Source organism: Homalodisca vitripennis, chromosome 5, assembly GCF_021130785.1.
Source record: "Homalodisca vitripennis isolate AUS2020 chromosome 5, UT_GWSS_2.1, whole genome shotgun sequence".
NCBI classification, from domain to species: Eukaryota; Metazoa; Arthropoda; class Insecta; order Hemiptera; family Cicadellidae; genus Homalodisca; species Homalodisca vitripennis.
This window is the reverse complement of record NC_060211.1, coordinates 151,532,683-151,560,652: the sequence shown is the minus strand read 5'-3', so window position 1 is coordinate 151,560,652 and position 27,970 is coordinate 151,532,683. Positions and strand designations below refer to the sequence as shown.

Below are 27,970 nucleotides of genomic sequence, written 5' to 3'. Positions count from 1 at the left end.
TACCACACATATTTCTTAATTTTCCCGTGAACTAACCTTTAAGATTCCATACTCATACGTAACATTCATGGGGAGAAGCTGATGATGGAACCGCGGCTCATCTATTGCCTCCTTTATGTTCTTCCCTAGCCACAGGTTCCTTATCGTTACCTGTGGGCAGTACACAAACCAATCTCTCACTTATTGCCCATTGCAATATACAAAAAAGGGCATTATTTTCTTTGAAATATTACTGAAGAGCGAAAATACTGTAGATTAATATCTTGGATTGCACTGCTCCTCAGACCATGGCAAATAAATAAGATGAAATAATCAAATAACATCATACGCAGTTTCCAGAAATCTCAAACCGCTTGAGATTGAGACAAAATGAAAGAGTCACATCTATACTACAAGAATATTCCATCTCCAACATGATTTCATTCTCTTACAACCATCGTCATGTGAGTTGATTGTTCTGTTGTGTGCAATTTTGTAAAACGATGAAAGTGGTTGTTGAGATCTGGACTCTTACGTATGTAAAATTCCCCGTAAATACATTATTATGTTAAATCCAATATGTAATTAATTATTAAAGTGATTTAGTTTGCGTGTCAGTTACAATGTTGTAATAGGTATGATTATATTTTACTTTGTTTGTTTTGTTTGGAGGTTAAGTGGTAGAGAGGACTTTTAAGTCCTAACTTCGCCTCTGTAAATAACGATATTTTTCATTTCTATTTCATTTCATTTTAAATTTAAACACATCTTTGCTACAGAATATGATTCGATCGGACCAAATCCACTTGTACTAATTGTAATACATGTGAAAAACTGTATTGCTCCACCGTATTTAATGATCGTGTCTAAAACATTGTAGTGCACTCAATTATGCATCAGAGGAGACATTTAAATAGATTACACTATATATTTTAGCATAGGTGTCTCTGATGTCAGAACGATATAAAGAATTCATTTCGAGTTTCATCATCGCCGAAATTTTTGGATCTCCTTTAGACGAACGTGACTCCAGATTCCAAGAGACTCCAGACGTTGCGCTAAGAGGAAGGTAAACTGGAGCTGAACTCAATATATAATTGAATCAAACCTTTCCATCATAGCTACGTAATGTGTAATAATAATTATTTATTGAAGTTTTATTGCTGAATGGAAAGTATTGATTATTTTCATAATAACGATAGTAAAGATCTATAACAATCATACTACCTATTCAGAAATCACTAATAGTAAATGCAAACAAAGAATCTTGGAAATGAAAACTGACCTTTTTTTACTAGAGCTAATACAATTAAAACCGAACGTTTCACTACACTTACGAGGGTGACTTGAGTGGTGATTTTAGAGCCACCAGCCCCTCCCACGGCAAGTTTTACATGTCCCTTACTGTCGACCACGATGGTTGGACTCATAGAGGATAAGGGTCGCTTGCCCGGGGCGATAAAGTTACTCTCTGAGGGGGCGATTTTGTAGGAATTCACCAATCCAGGGGTAGAGAAGTCATCCATCTGGTCGTTGAGGATAATCCCAGTGCTTGTGGAGACGAACTTGCTGCCAAACCTGACGACAAACTGGAGTAAGGAAGCTATCAATAAAACAGTGACGACTGATACTGCCTGTGGGTACTGTGTTATCTTATACATACAGAAGATTGAGTGTGCTGGTAACACTGATAGCGTTGCCCTGTTGGTCCACGACCACCACGTTGTTGGTTCCGTGGTCATCCTTCAGGTAGTGGCCGCCGTAGTAAGACACGTCATTGGATGTCCTGTTACTCTTGATCTTCTCTCTCGCAGCGCGTATCGCCGCTGCGCCCAACAAATTCTTTTCTACCTGGATAAAAATGTAATGACGGATGTATTCAAAATGATAGATAAAAATAAAAACGTTCTTGGTATAATATACGTTATACTCGCTGTATGACAGGTATTATAATTTTTAATGATTACAGAAACATTCATTAACAACTGAGAGGCAAACCTGACTATGCAGAAATACTAGGGGGTTTTCTATTATTAACGATGAAATAAGTGCTTCCTTACCTTTGCCAAATATGTGGAGTCCATTTTGTGGTAGTCCCCAAGTCTGAGCGGCGACCATACGCATGCTTGAAGGCTTCAATTATGAGCTGGGACCGCTGCAAGTCAGAGTTGGTGGACTGCAGGACACCGTCCAGGACTCGCAGCATAAACGTTAATAGGATACCAGAGCTGGGGAGGGCTGCAGAGTACACTGTGGAGCCATCGGATAGGCTGGCATTGTAGGGTTTCTCCCACTGTACCCTGAACACACAGATGAAAATCTTCTAAAATTTCCTAAGTAACTGGTAGTTAGTTATGCATGTATTATCTGTGGCAACTACTATCGAACTCCTTTTAAGACTTTACAGATTTACGAGGCGTGTTCGGAAAGTAAGTACTGTTTCATTCTACTGCCGCCGTAACGGTGCAATAGGTGTTCCGCTCATGCGCACTAGTTGTCCTTGTTGTCTTTTAGTTGTTCTACGTTGTTTTTTCAGTTTTCTCTGAACGTTTAAAATGTTTAAAACAATTAGTGATTCCGACGATTGTAAGGTTCATTCTGTATTAAGATTATTGAACGCAGGGAATGTGAAACTAACTGAAATTTATCGTCAACTTCGATATGTTTACAAGGAAGACATGATGAGTGAAGGAATGGTGAGACAGTGGTTTAAATAGCGGTCGAACAAATGTGCATGAATCGGAGCGGTCGGACTTCTCTCGTCACCTATTAACTGTTAAGGGCAGTTGACGAAAAATCCAAGAGAACAGGCATTTCACTATGACAACGCTATCTGACGATTTCCAATAAAGTTCACGCACTCTTTTGTACGAAATTGTTACAGACCGCTTAGGTTATCGCAAGCTGTGTTCTCAATGGATTCCACAAATGCTCACTGACGTGCACATTGTGGTGAGGAGTTTTTAAACAAAATTGTGACAGGTGATGAAACTTGGATCCGTCATGTCTCACCAGAATCCAAACAGTAGTAAATGGAGTGGCGACACACGCAATCCCCGAAGAAACAAAAATTCAAGACGAAAATGTCAGCACAAAAGACATGTGCACTGTCTTTTGGGATCGGAAAGCTATTTTGCTGATCGATTTTATCACCAGAGGTGAAAACATTAGTACGGCAAGGTATTACAAAACCTTAAGAAAACTAAGGCGGGCAATTCAAAACAAACGGAGAGGAATGTTCAGTAACGGAATTGTGTTGCTCCATGACAATGCCCGGCCCCATACCGCTGGTGAAACTCAAGCATTGGTTGGACAATTTCGTTGGGAGCAATTCGATCACCCGCCCTACAGCTTGAACTTGGCACCGTCCGACTACCACGTGTTCCTGCACATGAAGCGCGAGCTAGACGGCCAACGCTTTGAAACCGACGATGAAGTGAAACTGCCGTGGAGTCGTGGCTACATTCGGCGGGAACCTTGTACGAAGACGGTGTAGAAAAAGTGATCACCAAGTGGTACAAGTTTAACATCGGTAGAAACTGTCGAAAAATAGTTTAAGGTTTGGGTTTCATGTAAAAATAAAATTGTGTTGAAAAATAATTCTTTGATTTAACGATACTTACTTATTAGTTATAATCAACCAACGTCAAAAAAGATATAATCCAAACTTGGGACATGTTAAGTTCAATTTATAAGTTTCGTCATTCTATTCTGCATATATAGATAACTTTTTGGTGGATTAGGACTCCGCCTCCTTTTTAATTTTATATGCGATTGAACGTCGCACGAGATTCACGTTGCGAGTCGTGAATTTTTATCTAATTTGTAGATTCGTTTTTAGTAGATGCTTTTTTAACTTTAAGGACATTGGGAAATGTTATATTGTAACTGTCTTATCTATACTTATTTTGGAAGAATATCCCGTTTTTTATTACAGTCCATTGCGGCATTTTTAATGTTTTAGGGCATTTTAAGAAGAGGGTAGCCTTAATAAGGAAACCGTACTTATACTTTGTATTCTTTCAAACGCATCGTAAATAACAAATTTTATACAATTAGTATTAGTATGTATCAAATTAGAAATTATCGTAGTGCAAGGGTTACAAATTTGATTACAATTGATGGAATTCATTTTAATATCTTTAATATCAAAGTAAAAGTTAAATATCTAATTATGCGTATCAAAATAAAAAAAAAATTGACAATCATGTATTTTTATCAACTAGTGTTTAAAAGTTTATATTTTAGGCTACATGTTGCAATACACATTTTAATTCTTTCAGGGTGCAAATTTGGTTTACATACAAATCAACATAATTAAGCGAAGGTAAATGAAATTAAACATTCTATTTCATATTTTATATTATGTCGTATTCCATTATGTTTAATATCCTGTCTTATTTACGAGATATTTTGACACTTCCACGGTATATTTTTGCATATTTATTACACAATGGAAGTAAATTAAACATTCTGTATGTTATAAATTTCTTGCCCTAGGACTTGCAACATGGTGTATTTATGGTTGTAATATCTTGATTAATGTTTTCATTAGAGTAATACAATTTCTTGTTTTATAAGAACAGTGTTTGTTCTTTCTTCAAATATAACAGTAAAACTGTTATTAATGGCTAAAATGTTGTGTTTATACTTTAAAGATCAAAATTAGGGGACTAAAAGGGTAAATTTTATAATGTTAAGGAAAGTAAGTAACTAAAAATATAACTCTCATTATAACTGCATTGAAAATACAGTTTTACAGTTATGGCAGACATTTTAGTTTTCAATTCGTCTAGACAATGATTTTTGAAATTTGAAGAATATTTTAGTCTGAAATATGGAATTCTAAAATCAATATTCAGAATATATAATAATGAAAATAATATACTTATTTTACATATTCCTATGTTTCTTTGATATGTTCATGTAATAATTTAACGAATAATAGTGGAATAATAAGTAATTAAGAAATATTAATTAATTAGTTAATTTAGCAAAAGAGTAAATACAGTTGCATAAGAATTAACCAAGTAATAATTAATAATGAAGATTGTGTTTTTATAATTTTATTAAATGTGACACTTTTAGTGTATTTATTATTGTTATTTAATTGCCAATCACGCAATGTATCAGTTACGGTGGTTTTTTTTGTTCTCTTAGAACAAAAAGCCTATAAAATGCGCTTATTCCTGTAATAACCTTAGCGCTGCTTTCGGAGTGACAAGATATTCAGAATGGGTAAGGTCAGGAGGTAGGGGCTGCCTCCTATTGAGAGCCATGAGGAAGAAACAGGACACTAACCTCAAAGTCATGTCCTCCCGAAAGAAAGGGAGGCAGCTCTGAACCTGCCTCTTCAGTCACACCCTTGTTGAGGCTAGCAAGAACCTTTAATACTTAGGGAACATACCCCACCAACTCCAACATTCATCTCCCGTAGTAGACTAGAACTATCGAACTACCCTTGCACCCCAGAATCTCAACATTTGCGGTTAGTAATTTGCCGCTCCTGGACATCCATCAGGTTGCTCAGATTTAAATGACACATCGGCTTTTGCTGTGCCCAGTGGTAGGTTCCACTGTAAGGTATAAATCAGCCAGAAATGATCCCTGCTGGGTAGAGGTACGATGGTTATAACGAGATAACCGTATCAAGCAACATCAAGCAAGGCTGCTGCTTGCAATCTGTTGAGCGATCCTGTCCTTCGAGCAGCCCTCCTACTCGACCATTGGTGGTGATTCTGAAGTCACCTTAAACCTTTACCCCCGGATTACGTCTTAGAGAGAGCCTCTTAGCCCTAATTTTGCCTGGTAAAATAGGCCATTCATTACTTGAGACATTTTCAAACCGGTATTTTATCACTTACGCGTAGTTTTTCATGTCCTGCTCGGTGATGATGCCGCCCGCAGCTTGGATATCCTTCACGAACTGTTTGGTCAGACTGCCGCTGTACAATTCATCTGCCTTCTTATGACTGTTTGCTATCACACTGAGAGTCTTCGCTAGGATTGGCAGCTTGATCTTGTCTCCCTCCTTGGGCAGCCGGCCTCTCGTAGAGTTCAGAATCACCTTTCTGCATGAATTAAATTATATGGAATAAATAAGTTTAACATAAAAATTGTTTTAATATACCAATTGAAGAGTGAGTCAGGGAAAGTAGTGCTAAACAAGTTTAGAATTTGGCCAAATCCATAATGATAATTCAGTTTGAAAGTATTTAGATCATACATTAGTTTAACAAAAAAGATAGCATTTTAAAATGTAATGCCATTTTTATGTCTATAATTATATAACACAAAATTTTGGCTGACATTTTGTTTTTCTAAATGAAGACGCTTTAATTTTCTGACGTCTACAGGGAAAAAAGTGGCAACCAACAACATAGGCTGGTTTGAGAGCATGTACTCAGCAAATCACATCGCTCTTCATTATTATCTTTTTCCATGGTTCATACTACTTTGTGTACGCTTAATTTCACTTTGAATTTTTACATATTAGGATTTTTAGTTAATTGCTCTGTTTTATACGAGTGTTATATATATGATTATAGTTGTTGAAAGTACAATAAAAGTTTTTTAGTTTCAATATAATATGGGTTCCTACTTTGTAATTTTGCAATCCAATGTATTATGTCTTGTCTTTTTGCCATTTTTTAAGTTATAAAAATAATGAGAAAATAGTTATAATGTAAAGCACCAAAGCATTCTTACTTTTTAATTAAGGAAAGTGTAAGCAAGATCATTGAACATGGTTTAAGTGTCAAACTCTTCATTGTTTTTAATTTAATTTTATGTTAACACGACTAGGAAAAGTTATAACCATGAAGAACTAACCTTATAGTTTAAGTTAAACTAATGCCAATCAAATCTCAGATAAAACTGTAGAAACCCAACAAAAGCTCTTTTCTTGGAAAATCTAGATCACTATCGGACTTATATTGCTTACAGAAAAATTAATGGAATCGAAAATAATAGTCCAGAAGTTTTATACACTCCTTGTTCCTTCTACGATGTAATGGTGATTGGAAATTTTAGAAAAAAGATTCCATCAAAACGCTTAGAGAAATACAAAGCAACTAATGCAAAATTTTAGTGGACTGTTATACACATTTGAGTACTGGTTGGAGTCCATCGTTTTCTCATACATGCAGTTTTGGTATTTTAGCTTACACTTATGGTGGTTGGCACTATTTCCCCCCAGCCCTTCAATATTTATAGTAGTTATTAGGTTTGTAAAATAATATCTTACACAAATGTTTCGCTCTTTTTAATGATAGCAGCTTCTTGTTCAAAATGTTCCGCGAGCCTCTTACTCACAGGGATCCCTTCTTTGCATAGTTTGATTGTCGGCTGAAAGAGAGTCTTCCATTCGAGCTTTCCGAATCTACTATGTAGCTCCTGATAGCCTTTTAGTTCTCCAGGAACTCCAGCAGCTTTAGGTCCTGTACAAAAATAGAATATATATATTGTAGCCTGAAAGAGAGCTCTTCTTTGAAGCCTTATAATAGCCTAGTAGCCTTATAATTCTCCTAGAACCCCAAAAGGTCTAGGCTCTGTACAAAATAGAATAGATATATTGCAGGCTGAAACAGAGACCTTCATATAAGTGTGAGTGAGTCCCGTGTGGGGGTAGTCTTTTAGTTGTCCTCTAACTCCAGCAGCTTCAGATCCTGTACAGAGATCTCTGTAAAGTTGGTGGTCTTTTCCAATAGCCTTAGATCATACACAAATTTAAAAAAAATCATAAAGCGGTTCATCCTAAGGTAATTTATAAATACAAATTTAGTGACACTACAAAGCGTACCTTTAGTTGCCCAATCTGGGTGATTGACGTACATATCCCGCGTAGCCCGACCTGGCGCGGTCTCTCGGGCAATCAAGGAGTAGGCTTTTCCTTCTGAATTGTTGTAAATCGTCATCACAAATCCTCCACCAACTCCGTTGGATTGCATGACGCAGACCCCGTCACACAGGAGGGTAGTTATAACTGCGTCCACTGCGTTACCTCCTTGTGCCAGAATATCTCTGCAATGTCAAGAGAGTCATAGTCATCATAGTTGTTGTTGGTATGTTGCTGTGAGGTGACGTTCATGTGTTCATGGGTGATAAACGAACGTTTACGTCACCTGCCAAAGCCAGCGCATGGCCCTCCCACACTGACTACGGCGGCACGGCTGAATACACCCAGGACGGTGTCGGAAGGGGGAGGCGGTGAGAGGACGTCAGCACTAGCGGGGGCGGGCTGCACCACCACGAAGTCTGCTACCACCACCATCACCATGAACTTTATTGTCTTTTTGGTTGTGCTGAAAAGAGTAAACCAATTATAATTTTAGGTTTTTAAGTTAAAATAGAAGGTTAAGTAATAACATTAATTATGTGTCCAATAACATGTTCCTTTAGTAAAATAACTTGTGATAAATACCAGATGTATTTATTTGACGGTTGTTAAAGTATCCGTGGTATTTTATTTACTTTTGCAATATAAATCTTTCTGAACTCAAAAGTGTTTAATGAGTTTATAAAGTAAATAATGCATAAAGTTTTTAAAAGTTAATTATGCATAAAGTTTAATTCATCCTTTGAAGACAGTCAGTGCCAAAATGGTATTATATCAACATCAATAAACGTTCACACTACCCATCTACCTGGGATAAAGAAAAATGCATAAAATTGGTTGCTTGAGTGGAGTAAAATTATAATTAAATTAAAACTTTGTATATTAGATGATGTATGTAAGTTCGTACAAAATTGATTTGAAGCAATCACAATAAATAATGCAGCATATATGTAATCAAGCATGCCAGTTTTCGCAAAAGTAGCGGTGAAGTTAATTTATACTATACAGGATAAGATATATACATTTTCTTGTCTACAAAGAGACTTAGTTCTAAAAAGTGCTATAAAAAGAGTAAGTACTGAGCTTTAAAAATGTAAAGATCCTACTTACATTTATAAAACTTGAGTAAAAGGATTTGACTTTGTAAAAAATGTAAGTATAAATATATTTGTATCGGTCAGTGGAATTTTTAGAAATAAAATAGTTTATATTATAAATTTCATTCTTACCTATTTCCACTAGCCATCAGAACCAACAACTGAATCTGTCTGTAGTCACATTACGTCGTTAAAGTCCGTCGAAGTATTTGCAGTAACACAAATCCAAGTATTTTTGGAATTATTTCCACACTTTCTCATCATATAAGCCTTCCTCTGACTTCAAAGAATATTGTAACAGAAGAAATAGCCGAATTGTTCTAGCCGTTTTTGAGAACTATACTAGCTTCGGAACGAATCAATAAATGAAGTTGCTTTTAAATAGTATTATTCAGATACCATGCTGCGTGTAAGTATTATAAAGGAATGTGTAGATTTTATCAAACCTTTACTTACGCATGGGAATGTTCGGGGCAGTCCACAGTAAGGATCCTTTCGTTCAGTTCAAGGAACACAATATGGGTTAAATTGGCATCATTGATCCCCGTGGATTCGTACAGACAAATTGCAGCTATTTGATTAACGTTTTCGATCAAAGTTCTTTTGGAATCATCAAATCTGCTGAGATCAACATAATAACTTGCGATGAAATATTTTTAGTGTTAGCTCAAATGAAATGCCCAATGATGTATTTCACCCTCAAGGGTGATGTGTTGTCCACGTCTACTTGGATTTAAAGATGATGCCAAACCTTTTATCCCGTAACAAATGTTAAATTATTTTCAATAAATAATATTGCGGAGTGGTTACAGGCTAAGTTGAGGACGACAGGTCATGTATTGTTGAACACCTTAACTGATTTGCAAGCAAAAATCTAAATATATTCAGTGGGTTGTATCGATACTATATTAAATTTATACTACAAGGTACCTTCTGTCACATTAAAATTACCCTCCAACCACGATAATTTTGGGGTTTATTTTGGGATAAGACATTTAATTTAATTTGTACACCAATATGAATTACTTTATTTTAAACCTGTAACCTATCCCTGGAACCCTATAATTACTTCTTGTTACTGGAAAGATGTATTTAAGCTCAATCAGCTTCTATCTTATTTTTTGATGTAATTGACGAAGTTCTCATACATTTTAACACCCGTTTTTGATTTTTTATACATTAAAATATGAAAGTGAATTACGACTGTCAGTGTGAACGAGTCACATTCCATTGTGTTCATTACTTCTCTGCGTGACCTTATGTATGTAGAATATTCCAAAAACTGCAATACAACTAGCAATAAATACTACCAACAATTTTCATACTGCAGGTTCACCTCAGATTTAAACCTATCTTGAAACGTGTCCACTTTTTATTTAAATATCATTTAAGTTTAGCAATAGGTCGACGATTATAAGTCTTACAAAAAATAACAACAAAATTAGTTTTCAAAGTTTTTAAAGAATTTAACTCAGTTGAATTGGGTATAGAATTTATTACCGGTTACGTTTATTTTATTTTAGGAATACTAATTCGAAAATATTTTGATAGTGGATAATTTATAGCCAATATGAGGAACATATTACGCCATTTTCTTATACAAATTTGAAGTCTTTGTATAATATTTCCAAATGTAAGTACCTGCCTAATATAAAAAATATTCTTTTTACATTTATGAGTGCTTGAATCGAATTTAAAGGTATTTTTACTGTGAAGTCGGAATCTTTAAAAAAATAAAAAGAATTGTGCTTAGCAGAGTTTTCCAAAATATATGGAATATTTTGAAACATCGAAGTGGTTCAAAATCGAGTGGAGTATTAATTTAGGCAATTTTCTTCATAAAACTTAAAACAACATTAGTTATTTTTAATAAATGGATAGGAAAGCCTTAAACGGAAAAGTTAAAGTACTTCAGTTTAATAAAACAAAATATTTAATTTACTGTTCTGTATGAGATAAAAAACATATGTGCAGAATGGATTTGAAGTACGAAAATAAAACAAACTGAGATGCAACAATACAATAATATTATATTTTATGACACATATATAGGATTAAACCAAATTAAAGGATAACGTTCTTACATGCATTTAAAAATACCACACTGGGAATACTAACGTTATCTCAGTTATTAGTGCTTTCTTACCTTGCAACCATATCTCAGGAATAGGTCCCAATCTTTGGTGGAGAAGAAAATCTGAAAAAGTTCATAGATTCCTCTAATAAATGGAAATGTGATAATTTGTGTTATTTATTATTTCAATAGCTATGGATAGGTCCTCTATGGATAGGTACATTGAATAAATTTCAATGGATATGCATATCATCATAGGAATTGGGAAAGTCTACGCAGTTATTAAGTGTTGCTGTCTCTTAAGAATGGCTTAAAGAAAAGCAGTTATACTAATCTCTGTTTAGGTTACCTTAACTGCTATCTAAAACTCTTAATCTTAGTAATCGAGTTTTAAAAGTGGTTTAGTTAACAAACAAGTATTTATTAAGTTCAGTAAAACACTTTAACGTAAGCAAAATGATTACGTGAATAAAGTTTTACTTGAGCCAGTCATTATATTATCTATTTGTTTACACCTGTTTTTTCCATGACGAAATATAATGTATTATCCTCGAATAGAAGGGAAAAAACCTGAGACATTTTATCCCACTCCATTTATCCATTTAACTTCGATTTTATGATGATGGTAGTGTTTTTCTTAGAAGTAATATATAGCATTTGAGGAATTGATTGTGTTGACCAAATTGATAACCAAAAAGGTGTTATTTTTTGAAGATGAAGCATGAGTTTTTACTGGACTGAGTATAAAAAAGGAAGAACTAGATTGAATGGGCCTGTAAGAAACTAAAAGAAGAACTTCGCCAGAACCTAGTAGACTAAGGATTTAAGAGTTCTTTAGAAGTGTTTAAAGCAAAGTAGTATTGATGATAAGAAGAACAGCAATAGCCTGTCAAAAGCATTAAATTGATAAAATGGTTGTAAACTTTATACAGATTGGATCGTGTTATGAAGTGGAAAAAGAACTATAAATTGAACGGTAAAGAAATTTTCAACCAGAATAAATATCCTCAAATTTAAATAAATATCGTAGTATGAAGTAAAATCAACTGTAAACGTAGTTACTCTCAGAACTATTGGGGTGTCCAAATTAGGCATCGCAATAACAAAACCCGTCGGTACATATGCCACAGAAGCTACAACTAAGTTAACGAAAGTGTCATTGAAAAATGCGGAAAAAATATTGTTCATTTATGTCTAAAAAAGGCCTTCTCAATATCCAAAATTGCAGTCGGAATTTATGAAAAACCAAAACACTTGGACTACTGAATTTGCTTGTAAACGTATTTGGGACACATGTAGGTCGCTGACAGGTGTAGCTCTCTAATTATGGTTGATTATTCACAGGCCTTCCATTCATAAGTCATTTTACTCCTTGCTAAATTGAACAATTTAAGTGTCCATGTGAGTACAAAGTTCTTGTTTAGGTATTTTTTGAAAAAAAAAAAAAAAAAAAAAAAAAACTAAAGTTGACGATTGTGGAGACCGATATCTCACTTGAGAAAATTAAAAATTAAAGGAAACAGGAATCTTCGGACATTTTTAATCGTTCAGTGATATAAATGAGTGAAATAAAAATAAAAATTTATGTTTCCAGATCTGCAAATTGATCTCTTCCTCAGATGGCTAACCTAACACATAAAACTACTCCTGTGGTTGTTGAACAGGAAGTTTATGGAAGGTATATGTGTCTGATCGATTAGTACACACCTCTTGTACTTTTATTCTCTAGTTCAGTTTTAATAATTTGGGTTTTATAGTATTAAATGCATGTTTTAGAAATAGTATGCCTAGAGTTGACAAACAACATTGTTAATGTGCTTCTTGACTTATGCATGTCACAAAGCTGTAATAAGATTAATTTATTTTAACCTAGCTTGTAGTAATATATTAGGATAATTATTACAGATCTCAAAAAGTAGTGTAACTGATTGTGTTATATCAATGATCGATGGAAATTTCCGAGAAAATCTTGTTTCTTTCGCAAAACCTTCCAACGCAATAAAATTCAGAAAAAGGAGTTAAAGGGGTGCTACAAGGGAGCTGCCTAGGGCTAATTTTGTTCACCATTGGCACTGCAGACATTTCTGGCTATATAAATCACTGCAAGGTGCATGCATATTAGTTTATTATGACTGTAGTTTATTAATTGGACTTATTGTACATTTAATTTCATCCACCAATTTTCTGCAGGGATAAATTCTTATCTTAAGAGTATACAAGCCTGGCCACGAAAACATTGTTTCAAGTTCAATAATAAACAAATTCTCCATATTGCCCAGTCTACTGTCTGGAGAAAACTCCTGCTTGCAGTTAAAATGAGTGATAAATTGTGAATGTGATTGTCAATAATTATAATACCTTACAATTATTGATTTGCTTTAAATAAATTAAAACTAATATTTGGATTATGAATAAAACTTAATATAAAAATTCAAATATAAATACAAAAACTAAAAAATGGAATTAAAAAACAACGACCACCGCTATAATTGGCATGCCTATTATAAATTAACCAACAACTTAATAATCCAATTACAGTAATATAGCCTATGATGGACAACAATAATAAAGCTCTATAAAATATAACAAAAAGTGTTTCTTTAAGTCCTTTTATATTAAACGATATACTTTTTCATGTTGAGTTATTTTATTATCAGAAAGAATGAAATTCTGCATGAAAAACATAATAAATATATATATATATATATATATATATATATATATATATATATAATACACCTCACAAATAAAGAAACTTATATATTATACAACAGAGTAATATGGAAAATGTGTATAATACTCATTATCTATATTCCGAGTACCAATGTCCAAAATGAGAACACTAGAACTCTTAAAATAAAAAAATATGTTTTAAATAAAGGTTTACTCGCATTGTAAAAAAGTAGGACTTAAAGTTGAATTATTTATGTGCATCACACGTTCTATTTTATAGAAAGAAGGAAAACAGCATCTCGTTTTTAATGTCGACTAAAATTAGATATTGCACTAAACACTCGTATTTTATATAATGTATCACTCCAACGCTACTTAAATACTAATACGAAACCTTAGAGAGTGATATTGTGGTAGGATTATTTAATATTATTACTTAACTAATAAAATAAAAATGTGTACTATGAAGCTAAAATAATTAGGCTCATAAGATGTATTTTCTTCAATTGTTTTACTGTAAAAAGTTTTATATTCTCTCACTTAGAAGATGAAACGTAAAGAAAAGAGAACCGACCAGATGAGTCCCTTGTCAATTTTCTTTTCCTGCTTCACGCATGGGATGGTTGGCTTTTTTGGAGAGAAGTAATGTTGGAAATTAAACCAGCAAAAGAAGACTTTTCGTGACTCGAGCCTTCATAAGGTGAAGTTTTCCTTGTAACTTTGCTATTAGGGCACTCTCTTCACTCAACAGATTTCGTACAGTAGATATCCGTAAAAATCTCTCTATTTATATAATAAGAGTTATATTTACATTGCTATAAAAGTAACAAGATTTGTTTTTTTCCTAAAACTAAACGAAAAACTGTAATTAAGTTTCTGAATTATTTCTTAATAGCTAAAAATAGTCTTAAGAGTCAATACGATTGAGTTTGAGAATAATGAATGATTATGACTGATAAAACTACGCATTACTGTATTACAGATTTATGCAAACGCAATAGGTATATTTTAATCAGAGTATATTTTTATATTGTTGCAAGGTAAGTATTTCGATGTTCTTTTATGGTGTTAAGATAGCAGCAAATAAAATCAATAAAGCAATCACAAAGTTTTCTTCCGATGAAAACTTTTAAATTATTTTTGTATAAAATGGTGGTCATTAGACCATGAAATTTCTTTCTCTTAGTCTCTTCTGGAAGAAATATTTTGGTGAATCAAATATTTGTTACCCCTACTAAAAAATATTTATAATTTATAATGCACAAATTTTGCCTTGAGGCAACACGCACTCTGAGTGTTTTTTCGGTGGAATCTGTCTGCCAAGTGATGCTGGAGGGTCAGGACAACTGTGTGTGTCTCATTTTGTCCAGGGTATTCTCCGCGCTAAAAAGATCTAGACCTAAATGCGGTTTAGACCTTTGACTTTCTGATGGCTGGATAGGCGTGAGCCCTGAGGGCTTAGGTAAAATTCAGACCTAGCCTGAAGTAATGTGACAAACAGTTTCCGGGTTGGGATCTGTTTATAGGAGTATAGAGGAGGTTTTTAGTGGGTAGTTTACCACCTTGTGAGAGTCCCACACAACAGGCTGGCCACCTGTGTGCATAAATGCATTTTCCTTTCCCTCCCTAAAAAAAAAAACTATTGTAAATTTGTAGCAATTTATAAATTTTGTTTTCCAACTGATATTCAAGGATGCTTGTAAACTTAATGTTGACTACTTTCATAAAGAAATTATAATTCTCTTGGCTACCATTATATTTTTACATATAAATTACTAAAATATTTTTGTTATAAGTAAATTAAATTTGCCACATACCTTGCTACCATAATATTGCCCTAAAGTTAAGAGTAATTATTGAAGAGTGTCATTCCATATGTTAAAGCAAAAGTCGGTTTTTGCAAACCAAACAAATTTAAGGAAAAATTAGAATAATTATTTATTAATGTTAGTATACTCGTTAATTTTAAGGAAATCAATGTAAAAAGATAAAGTTATGTTCTACAAAATCTTTCTCATAGAAAAACCCAATAATTTTGTCAACAGTTAATACAAGAGTTAAATAAGTACAAGAAACTAAGAATAAGTCAAGTGTAAAATACAGACTCTGGCCAAACACTTATTAAATAATAATAATGATGATGATGATAATAATAAAAAATTCTTTATTTACATATTCTGCTTTCATAAAATTCTATTTCCACAACCTTGGAAGTCTTTCATTACATGATACTCTTATGTGTTTATTGTTCTTCATAAAAATCTCATTCAAGCATTTAGTTACTGAGACAACTATGCTATTAGAGAATTATGTATATTAATTTATAAAGAAACATAGTTGCTGGTTGTCATCATAAAAAAGTTAGTATAAACAATCTGTAAAAGCTCTTTTTATCCTGCACTTTTAAGTAGGTTAATTGAAACATTGTTAGTTCATTTCATAACCCAATTCTGGGTAATAAATTTACGCCAAGACTTAATTTGAACTTTATCCCTAAGGGTAAACGGAAAAACTTCCTTAATTACCTAATTACCATTTTACCGACATTTGCGCTCATTATTTAATATTACGTCGAGTACAAAGAGTATTTTCTTTACATTTTGTTCCTTTAACTTCAAATGGTTTGAATCGGAAGCCGATGTGTTTAAGGAAATTATTATTTACATTATTATTAATCAAATGACGTAGTCGAATTATCCTGGATGGCTTGCAATAGGAAAAATATAGATACATAGCATAACTCGGTCTGTGAAACCTAATTTAATTAAATATCAGCCCTTGTAATCTTCTTCCTTTCTAAGTTGTTCCCACTGCACAATTCAAGAAAGTATGTACATACTTTAGCCCAAGGAATCTACTTAGTCAAACAGAGTCTATATATCCAGCAATCGTAATATAATTCTAGTCTAAAGTATTTCCGGTGCCGTAATCCGGTGCCATTTTAATCTACATCCTACCTAAGATGTTTCAGGTGCCGATTCAGGTGTCTATTGAGAGACACATGCATGTTAAGTTTCATCTTTCTAAGACAGCGGGAAGTTGATAAAACAATATAGTGCTTTTATGATTTACAATTCCATCTTAACCCCTATGAGTGGTTGGTCTTGAAGAAAATACAATATATTTTTGTTATGAGAGCATAAGGCACGTGTATATGAAATGTCATCTTTCTAGGAGATTTGGAAGTTGAGAAAGAAAAATATAGTTGTATGGGTTGCCACCCTATCACTAATACTATTGATGGTTAATATTCTTGAATAATCTTTACTTTGGTTGTTGAGAGCATAAGACACGTGTACTTCAAAACTCTATGCCATCAGGAAGGTTATAAACAAAACTATGGTTCTGTCAGGATATCAACCTTATCTCAACCTCTATGCGTGGTTGATCTTAATGAAAATACTGTTATTTCCCTGTTGAGAGCATAATACACGAGTGATTGCCAAGAAATGCGACAAAAAATACCAGGAAACATTCTATCGTGTGACGATGTGTAGGATTTAACTTTTGTTTGAAATTTCATTTTTAAGTAGTCAAGAATGAAATATTTACTGTCCAACTATGAAATTTGGAAAAAGAAATCTTTTACTCAGTAGATTGGGCCTATTTATATTTTGTCTACAGTACGGGTGTAAAAATTCTCATTGTATATCTGACCGCAGGACATCTCGAGAATGTAGTGACCTACAGGTTTTAAATTTTACACTGAAGCCTGTTACACTAATCCTACCTTGTATTGATTAAACGTGTAATTCTCACACACTCTCATACCCTAAAACCCGCTGAAAGTTTACTGATTTTAATATCAATAGGTATGAGACTGAGAAAAATATTACACTATAAAGTGCTTTACTTTGAATGTTATATCTTACCGGTCATTTTGCATTGAGTACATTACTTACAACATTACTTGTAATATGATTCAGGGGTTTGCCTTACTCATTTGGTTTAAGTTCTACATTAATTCCAACAAATTAAATAGCATTATACATTGTTTCCTCCTCATTGTGAACCATCAGAAGCTCTCCTGTTGATACCAAAATGTCCTTAAAAACCAAAATGGAAATCGTCTATATAAACATATGTTATTTCATGTCAAAAACTAAACACAAACGATTCTATAAAAATAAGGTTTACATAACATAGACTTAGGAATTACATGAAGATTTCTTACACAGTTTCCTCTGGTAATCAATGTAACTTTAGAATAAAGGATTTTTAAAACTATTCATCTGTTGCAGTTTAATTATGATTCTGAATATGTGTTCTTTGTGGACAAATATTGTGTCCCTTCAAATAATTCAGCTATGAATGTGAATATTGAGTTTAGTTTCACTTCACCAGTGTCATATCTGAGGCGCTGCACTAAGCAGATGGTGAAATGGAGATACACTCAACAGTCGCATTGAAACACCCCTTCCCACCATAGGTGTGTTTTGTGTAGAAAATTCCTCCACCGTGCTTTATGATCGTGTTTAAAACCTTGCAGTACACTCAATTTTTGCACCTATAGCGAACACATCTTCACCTGGATTGCTCTGATTTACTGTTTGTATACCAGACGGACGTCTTTTGCAGCCTAGGTGTCCTCTGATGTCGAAACGATGCAACACGGAAACAACAAAAAAACTCATCACCGCGAGTACGTAATGGCTAGTAATGTTTTAAATAGTACTGCCAATGCACTGTACTGTGCCTTACTGGATCTTGGACTCCAGAATCCAGGAATGAAATTGGTGGCAGTGTCAGATCTCAGACGGTGCACCAAGTGAAAAGTGAAATGTAGGTAAACTCAAAATTTGCACTGTGTCTATGGCATTAGCAAATATTTTTGAAGGAAGCAGGATTTTCCGGACATTTATCATCGTTCAGTGCAACAATAAATCAGTATAAAAATAAACTTAAGACAGAGAACAAATTTTTTTATGTGATTTTGGTGAAAATACTGTAAATACCATAGGACCACCACTTTTGAAATTGTTGCAATAGTTATATTTGTCTCTCTTATTTTTACCTTTATTATTTTAATAAGACAACAGCCTAACGCAATTGGAAGGTTGATTTAAAACCCTTTATAAGTAATGAGTAAAGCGAAAAAACAGATAGATACTAACAAGTTAGATAGCACTTAATTACCTTCACAAGGCAAGCTAGATTATTTCGACGCATGGAACACACTCAACAATTTTCAATACAAATCAAGTATATTTATACTAGTATAATATACATAAGGGAATATGAAAAATCATTTGAGAGTGTGAGTACGATAACTACCATATTTTCTAACCGGTTTGCTCACACCTGGTATAGAGATAGTATTTAGACATAACTTGAAATAAGTTTGTTAGCCGAAACCATTTATTTAATAATTTCGAGGTGGAGTCACTCACATGCGACGATAATCCAGTGGTTTTGCACACTTTGGAAAAAAAGAATAAAACATTGAAAAAAATCATAACTAATACAACAAATTGCTTTATTAGATGTTTTACGTATCTTATGTTTGATTGTAGAAACCGTTGAAAGTTTCAAAAGGGTGTAAATATATCTTAACAATTAAATATTGGCAGATTAAAGTAGGTCCGGCGTAATTTTGCATAACCAATAAATTCTGTTTTAATTTTAATAGTACAATTTTGTTTTAATTCGCATTTTATTACAAAGTGAAAAAAGAATTAAGCACTATGTCCTATAAGTTATAAAGATTAAGTAAAGAAAGTTATAATTGTAATATGGTAAAAAATACGAGAGAGTAAATACGTTGAAAATTCGTGTCGAAACGATGTAGAAGTGCAAAATACATCATTTAGTAGTTATAATACCTTTCTCAGTTCATTTCAAAAACAGATTCGATCAGATATTACTCGTATATACATTAATAGTTTTGAATGGTTCTATGAAAGTTGCAAAATATTTAGAAAGACACGAACGGAACAGTCAGATATAAAGATAGTTCCCAATTATAAAGGAACATATATGTAAGTAATACTATCTCGTATATTGTTGTGTGTATTGTTGGATTATTTGTTTCTGAGTAAGGTGAGTAAGGTCCTTTCGGAATGTTTTAAAAGAAGTACCGACGAAAGAGTAATCATGGTATTTGTGTAGGTGTAATCATGCCATACATCACAGCTAATGCATTAATAGTTCATAATCTCTTTACTCTGTTTAAGGATAATTTATACAGAGGATTTTATTATTACAGAGTGTTAATAACGGTTACATGAGTTATTTTTAAAAATACATAAATAATTAAAGGTTACTAATAATGTGGTTCGGATTACATACTGTTGCGTGTACTTATGAGATCGTCTGGTATCTTAACTATCATTTTTCCTAAGATTGGAAAACTTTAAATGGGATACTTCATAAACAATCTGTTACAGTCCCTATTCTTCACAATTTACCTTATTTTTATCTTAACAGAAGTGTAAGAAATTTATAATTATATATATTTTAAAGACTTTGGCCCTTATAATGAAGTCGGTAAATATAAAGACTAATGGAGCTAGTAGGCTTTTACTTTTAAGAAAGACAGAACGTTCACGGACGAAGATGGATGTAAAGTTTCTTTTCGAAAGCCAAGCTTTGCAAATAGAAGATGAATTGAGGTTCGTCAGTATTTCTTGCCGAGAGTTACATTACACTAAACAATATCTTTTTGCAAAGTTTTCATTAAATATCGTGGTTAGAAAATAATTTAATTTTACAACATTTCCGTGGAATGAAGAAGAATCTCAAATATTACAAAAGAGGTATTTATTTGATGGCCACCTGCGGCTTTGTGTGGTTTTAAACGAAGTAACATGTATATATTTGATTTAATTTAGAGAAGAATATTACAAACACAAATCCTCTGCCTGACAGAGCCGAACTCTTTGATAATAATTTCCATTGTTTGTAAATAAATATTGCAGTGACCGGTATCACATATTGACTGTGTTTGTCACATATTTGCCTGACAAGCGGGAAAATGTGGTTTTATTGAATACCTTTGTATCGGTTTCGGATCAAACGGAATAATTGGAATTAGTGATGTGAAACTCAGCTTTGCATTGGCTCTGTTGGCGCGGTCGTTTGTATACGTTTTGTACTAGCAAATTTACAAAAGCACTTGACAATTCAAACGTTGTAGTTGAAGTTGAGTGAGTCGAAGTGGATGTACTAGAAATGCACATATACGCTCGTTTTGTTTTTAAATTTCAACTAAATGAATTTTCATGCCCAAAAACATTCTTAATTTAATTGTAAAGCATTTTAGTTGAAATGATAAGAAAATAATAACTCATCAGTAGGTAACTATTATTGTAGTAAACAAGCCCCTCAATTTTAAAGGTACAGACATATTTGAACAAATATTTCGTTATTAAAATACATTTTTTAATGCATATTAAATATTTTTTAACCTTATCCACGTCTTTTGTGTTTGTGAGCTCAAAAGTATCCTTAAATTGGAAACTCTGCGACGGATGCTTGAATTTTACCAGATGTATGAGCATAAAACTACAAATCTTAAAGGTTTTGTGAGTCCATTGCGATGAGAAGTAGTAGGGTAAAGTTAATATATAATTTAATAATAGGGTGTAATGTTATATTTCCTAGTAGTTTCTTGAAATAATAGCTTTAACAGCTGTTAGAAATGATCCAATCTAAGTTTTTTCAGTATTGCACTCACATACAGTGTTCTGAAGCACTGTGGTTGAGTAGACTGCCTACTTCGACGCAATTCATCCTAGAGACCAAACAGAATACCTACGTGGACTCCGTCAGCGTTCCCGCTGATGCAGTGCTACAAACTAGTCCACGACCATAACTAGCAGAGACCACTCCTAGAGACAACACCTTGTAGGGCATAATTGAAAAAAAAACTAGCAATCTTGATGACGGCAAAGATGAGTAAGAACGCTAACACATTGAGCTGAAGTCCAGGGAGACCTACCTGAGTACCATACTCGCTGCTTCAACTCGTGGTCGAATCTCCTCATGTGGGGTCGAGTTCACGATCCAACAGCCGAGATTAAAATGTGGTGTGTGCCGGTATCACAGGAGATTCGGAGACCAGCTCTGCAAATGCTCCTATCCCTATTTGTACTCTGACAAAGCCTCGGAAAAGACCCGGGGATGACTAATAGCGGTAAGCGATCCCGTATTAACCTCATCCCGCCGTCTTTTTTATCACGGACCGAGTGACGAAACAGTGATTTCTTGTTGGCTCCATGACCGTCTGTAAGATAGTATATCGTAATATTTTTATACTTTAGCTGAATCACTGACTGTGGGGTTCAATTTTGACTTGTATTCGAATTAACAGTATCATTTTATTTTAATGTGTCTTTAAAACTAATTTAAAAACATATGGTCTATGTTAATATTAAGATTTTTGTCCCTAAATAAAGAGTCAGTTTACCATCGTACTGTGTACAAACATTTACTGCAAAATACTATTTTAACTTTTCACTACGACCTCTCGACACTAATTAGAGTCATATGCCATTTTAACATGCGGCTGTAGTAACAACCGTAGCATAACTAACCAATTATCTGAATGAAATGCGATATAAATTTTAAATGTTTAGTGTAACCTCAGCGTAGCCTATTACACCACTCAAGTTCCTCGTTCCCGGGTATTAAACTAATGGCAACCCAACCACAAGGTTATGCATAACATTTTCCGATACCTTTAATTGGTATATAGATAGTAAGTAATGTATTACGTAATACTGTTTTTTTCTAGTTCTAATATATTCGTGGTTAAATAGTTTTCCATGATAGTAGAAGTATCAAAACAGCACTAATAACCTAATGTTCCCGTTACACTCTGAGTGAGCAAATTACAAACAACTAAGCCTTAATGAACTTACAGAAATACTATTCTTACTTTGAATTATATAAATAATTAACATCTTATAACTCCATTTAATAATAAAATATGTACTCTAATAGCCCAGAGTCATAAAAAACAATTATTTGTGTGCATACTTTAAATACTTTATCCTTCTCTGTTGGCACTCTACTTGCATCTTCATTATGCGTAATGACTCTTACACGGTCAGTGAATGTATCTCGAGGAGTATATCTAAGCTCACAACTCAATAGGCTCAATATATTTTCTACCCAGAAATGCTTAGTTAGCATACAATTTATTTCATATCGTCATTGTAGGTCAGTTCTTTCCCAGGAACCAGAATCTTTCAGTGGCCAAGACCTCTCAGCGAAATACTGGAAGTTTCAAGGAAGCTGTAAGAAACTATGATCTTCAACAGTAGCTATCGGAGATATTAGCCAGGGTGTCGGCATTGATCTGAAGCTAGAAGACGAATGCTATCAGGCCGGGGAAATCTGAGATAAGCACGTTTAGCGCTGGATGATTCTAAAACCAGCTTGAGTATCCGTCGCGTCGCGGCCTTCTAGAAGTTACGTTGGCCTAGATATGGGATGTTATACCTCAAAAGGCATGTGGCTTTTAGAGGACGGAGGTTTAATAGTTTCAAAACACCAGGTCACTCATGAACTACGAGATGGAATCTAATTTAATATTGTAGCTGATGACATGAAAGGTCGTGTTTGTAGTTTGGTATATATGAATAAGCTGATAAATATACATAACTGTATATACTTGAAAAGGTTTTTGGGATGTTTACGAATTCTCCGGTAATACTTTGGGGTTTTGCTTTTCGGGTCGAGGCAAAAAGCTATGTAATATAAACGTGGGTGAGAAATGTTTATTTTACCGTTTGTTGTTATACGTGCTTTTGATATTTTACTCTTTATTTCCGAAACTAGTAAACAATGGAGACTTTTTAAAGCTCATACATACATCAGCTAAGGATTTCGAAAATTTCTTATAGCTAACAAAAGTTGATAATTCAATTACAAATACTAGTATAATGTTATGTGAGTTTGTGCATAGCATTTATAGTCTAGAATAATTATAATTTGACTATAAAATATTTCTTGTATACTTAATTATGATCGATACAATTTATTGTAAATGAAAACAACAAACAAATGTCAAGAGCTGGCTTCTTTAAAGGCATAAAATTATAGATGATTACATTTTTTATGCATAAATAACAGAGGGAGCTCACAACTACACCTAATTTACTGGTGGGAGTGTAACCATATAGTACCACATTATACTTTTAGAAATCATACTAGGTTACCACAATTTTATCCAAGGAGAATCCGTTATCAGAGATAATGGGCGTATGCATTATGTGTATATCATTATTATCAAGTGGAACAATGCATCACAAATATTTTTATTCTTCTCGTATCAAGATCTCTCAATTTAATTACTAGAACGTATTAGCGTGAAATGAAATGAAAAATAACTTTATTAAAGGCGAAGTCAGGACTATAAATTCCTCTATAACATTTAAACTCATAAAAACCTCACCAATAACTGAACATAATTACTTCTACTCAAAATTATAATAACGGAATATATTAACATCCTTAGAGTGTTGAGTACATTGAAAAGTACTAACTTGAATTCAACTGTACCTAATTTAATTAATCTACAGTTGTTGCACATAGCAGTGTTTCCATTTAAAGCGGCTTTGTTACACAGATAACAATATAAGTACAATGGAAGTTGGGGACAGTCCCGCCAAACTGTCATCTTCTCTGACGGACAAGTAAAGCCTGCGATAATTTCCCCGGAGGAAGCGAGCCGGTCTGCTGCCCAACTTCAATAGAACTGCGTCCCTGCAGGCGTCTGACATTTCCTTCCCGGCTTTGGCGGTAATTGGCATTAGACTGGAGGCCAGAACAATGGCGCTGATGTGAAGACAGTGTTCAGCTGGAATGGAGGGATCGCGGGAGTAATAAATTGTAATATGGTTTAATATTTTCTGTAACAAATTTTGTACGTTGAATGAGTTGTTTTATCCAGGGAGGGGGGAGTTATAGTTCAATGTACATCCAGTTATATTAACAACAAAAATGTATTCTGCAGACTAAGGTAAACAGTAAAAAATTTAAAGTTTTGATATATTTTTTAACTAAACAAATTGTATCATTCATTTATCATTACCTTATAAACTGTACTGAGTAAAAATAACGGATTTTTCTATTAATTGGTGTACCATAACACCTTTTGAAAAGCATGGTATTTTGACATTAAAAAAACAATTAACAACAATATTCTCTCTCTCTCTCTCTCCCTCATTCTATTTCTTCAATATATTTATCCTATATTAATGATTTTTGTGTTCACGTGAGTTTACCACAAGATCTTGAGATATGTTATAAAAAAATTCAAACACTCTTCTTAAGGTGTCTATAGCGCTGAGTGTCTAGGCACTAGTATTAGGTATCTAAGTGTGGCCCTAGAGAAATTTGAATGTTTTACCAATTATTAATGTCGTGCAAATAATTATCAAAGGGAGTATTGCAGTTGGCTGCTGATTTCCGCTATAAAGGTGTAACATTAAATAGAATTTACAAAATCAAAAGTTCACATTCCATGCAAATCCATTCCGAAGAAGACAGGATTTTCCTGAACTTTGCCATCATTAAGTGATACAGAAATCAGTAACACAACGTTTCGAAATCTGAAATCTGATCTTTTCCTCAGGTGAATAAGTAACCTAACATAATTACAATCTAGTTTAAATAGACAATCATACAATAGACAATCATACACGCATAATCCATGTTGTGTGCCAACTCCAATAACTTTAAAACACTCAATTAATAAATAAAAGTCATAACACCGATTATTAAAAATGAATTACAGAACATAGGTCTGCCCAATCAAAACCCTAAGACTGATCAGAGGCCAATATCCCGAGACTTCACAGACTTGGAAACCTCGTCTCCTCCCAGCATGACTTTTTTCAGTGATAGTGTTATGCACCTGAAAAAACATTTTCTTTTGTTGTAGACATTGACACCTGGCTCATAGTAATATGTGTATGTATTTATTTCTTTCTATTTTTTCCTCTACTCTTTTCTACATGCATACATTTGATTCTTTTTTTCCCCTTTTATTGTAATAAATTATTCCTATGTAGTATATGTGTAAGTGCAGATGGATGTATTTTTGATCGTATAATTACTGTTACTATTTATTATTGTTGCTATGCTATTATTGTTATTTTCTATATAGTCTATTTTATATGTTATGGTTATGTTGTAGCAATTTATTTTGGCATTGTTAATAATTTATAATGTGGATCATTTTCAATAGCTTATTGTTGGATATAAGAATATCTTATTGTTTTTTCCATGTACTAATGGTGTTACCGTAAATAAATAAATAAATAGTAAATGGCAATTGTCATGGCAAAAACAAGATGTCATAAAATGAGAAATAACCGGATTGGGCTTTTTTATTATTGGTTTTTATTATTTTATTAATTCTAAATGAACTGCAAAGAAACATATTTTGACTCCACATTGGTTTATTACAAATCTCTAATCCGATACATTATGTTTCCTTGTTAGTTAATATTTCGCATTTAGAGACTGATCGCTGACTGATCTGTTGGTCTACCATTTCAATATATGAAGTTTTCATTGATTACAATTAAAAAATAAGATTTCCGATGTATTATGTTGCCTTCATCCCAATTCATACGATGGTCTTCGTGCCAAAAATTATGTGATATTTTTAAATATTCTTTTTTCTTGGTTTCTTTTTACTCTTTTAGTCTTACGTTTTATGGTCTTTATGTCTCGTCTATGCATTCCTTATTGCAACTACGACACCTTTTTTCGAATCCTATCCACTTTTTTTTGGTTTTGTTTTTACGGGGGTTTTCTAAAAGGATTGTGTGTTTTCAACGCTGTTGTAGTGTTGTACTTTCTACATACTCTTATAATATTCTCCGATAATCCCGCTCTTAAGGGATTGACATAAACGCATTCTGTAATTTCGGAGATTTCGTGATGTGTCACTTGGTGGAATTTTGCTTTCATGTACTGTATAGAGATTTAATGAAAAAACGTAAATTTCATAATGATTTGATGATTTAGCCAAAATATATAACATTACAATATAATTTGTAACAACAATAGTAAAAATATAGGACGAAATTTGGCAATATTTTTAGTTAATCAAATTGAAATTGTATCGTTCTGTTTGATTGCATTATAGTAAATACTTTGCTAATAATTTTAAGGTAAATATTAATTCAGTCAAATCTGTTCTTATTTATAAAATTTCGTTTTATTCCATAACGAAACTCAGACAACCCAGTTAAGTTTTTCAGAAGATTTGAATTTCGTAAGTGGGAATTCATTCCGCAAATGGAAGCACTCTTCCCTTTTAAAGCGGCCCTTCAAGTGCTTCGCCTTTAGTTCCGTTTGGATGAAATTAATTGACAGCCCTTTCAGGAAAATAATTTAATTACTAACTTCCAATAACCCAATGGAGGGTTTTATTTATATTTGTTTGCTTCAATTTCACCGAACGACATGGAACAGCGAACGTTGCAGGACCAATTTTAACAGTGATAAAGGTGCCATGTAGTCCTGAGGCTGATAGATTGTACTCTTTACTGACATGGTGGAAGAATGTGGCAACGTGGAATACTAGACTGCGAACACAATGTCGCAGGACCATTAATAACAGTAATGGAGTTGCCATGTAGTGCTGAGGCTGATAGATTATGCTCTTTACTGACATGGTGGAAGAATGTGGCAACGTGGAATACTAGACTGCGGACACAGTGTCGCAGGACCATTAATAACAGTAATGGAGGTGCCATGTAGTGCTGAGGCTGATAGATTATACTCTTTACTGACATGGTGGAAGAATGTGGCAACGTGGAACACTAGACTGCGAACACAATGTCGCAGGACCATTAATAACAGTAATGGAGTTGCCATGTAGTGCTGAGGCTGATAGATTATGCTCTTTACTGACATGGTGGAAGAATGTGGCAACGTGGAATACTAGACTGCGGACACAGTGTCGCAGGACCATTAATAACAGTAATGGAGGTGCCATGTAGTGCTGAGGCTGATAGATTATACTCTTTACTGACATGGTGGAAGAATGTGGCAACGTGGAATACTAGACTGCGGACACAGTGTCGCAGGACTTTAATAACAGTAATGGAGGTGCCATGTAGTCCTGAGGCTGATAGATTATGCTCTTTACTGACATGGTGGAAGAATATGGCAACGTGGAATACTAGACTGCGGACACAATGTCGCAAGACCATTAATAACAGTAATGGAGTTGCCATGTAGTGCTGAGGCTGATAGATTATACTCTTTACTGACATGGTGGAAGAATGTGGCAACGTGGAATACTAGACTGCGGACACAATGTCGCAAGACCATTAATAACAGTAA

The 27,970-nt window shown here is 33.7% G+C and overlaps 1 protein-coding gene across 1 annotated transcript; it reads right to left on the bottom strand.

Annotated features, from left to right (window-relative positions):
- LOC124363665 (scoloptoxin SSD14-like) lies at positions 1 to 27,417 on the bottom strand. Its single transcript, XM_046818925.1, has 10 exons — positions 27,174 to 27,417; positions 24,230 to 24,464; positions 8,103 to 8,282; positions 7,781 to 8,001; positions 7,226 to 7,418; positions 5,844 to 6,050; positions 2,040 to 2,279; positions 1,643 to 1,912; positions 1,317 to 1,557; positions 1 to 150 (listed from the first exon to the last, which is right to left on the bottom strand). Exons 1-10 carry the CDS (start codon positions 27,415 to 27,417, stop codon positions 16 to 18), a joined length of 2,166 nt encoding a protein of 721 aa, XP_046674881.1. The 3' UTR covers positions 1 to 15.
- Positions 27,418 to 27,970: the final 553 nt, after the last annotated feature.

What these genes read in the sequence shown, in the direction of transcription:
- LOC124363665 (XM_046818925.1), bottom strand. Translation starts at nt 27,417, where the DNA reads ATGTCAGTAAAGAGTATAATCTATCAGCCTCAGCACTACATGGCACCT. An exon ending in GTACTTATATTGTTATCTGT is followed by an intron (nt 8,283 to 24,229) that starts GTAACAAAGCCG and finishes TACTCTTTTCAG; the next exon opens with CACAACCAAAAAGACAATAA. An exon ending in AAAAAGAGCGAAACATTTGT is followed by an intron (nt 6,051 to 7,225) that starts GTAAGATATTAT and finishes TAATTCATGCAG; the next exon opens with AAAGGTGATTCTGAACTCTA.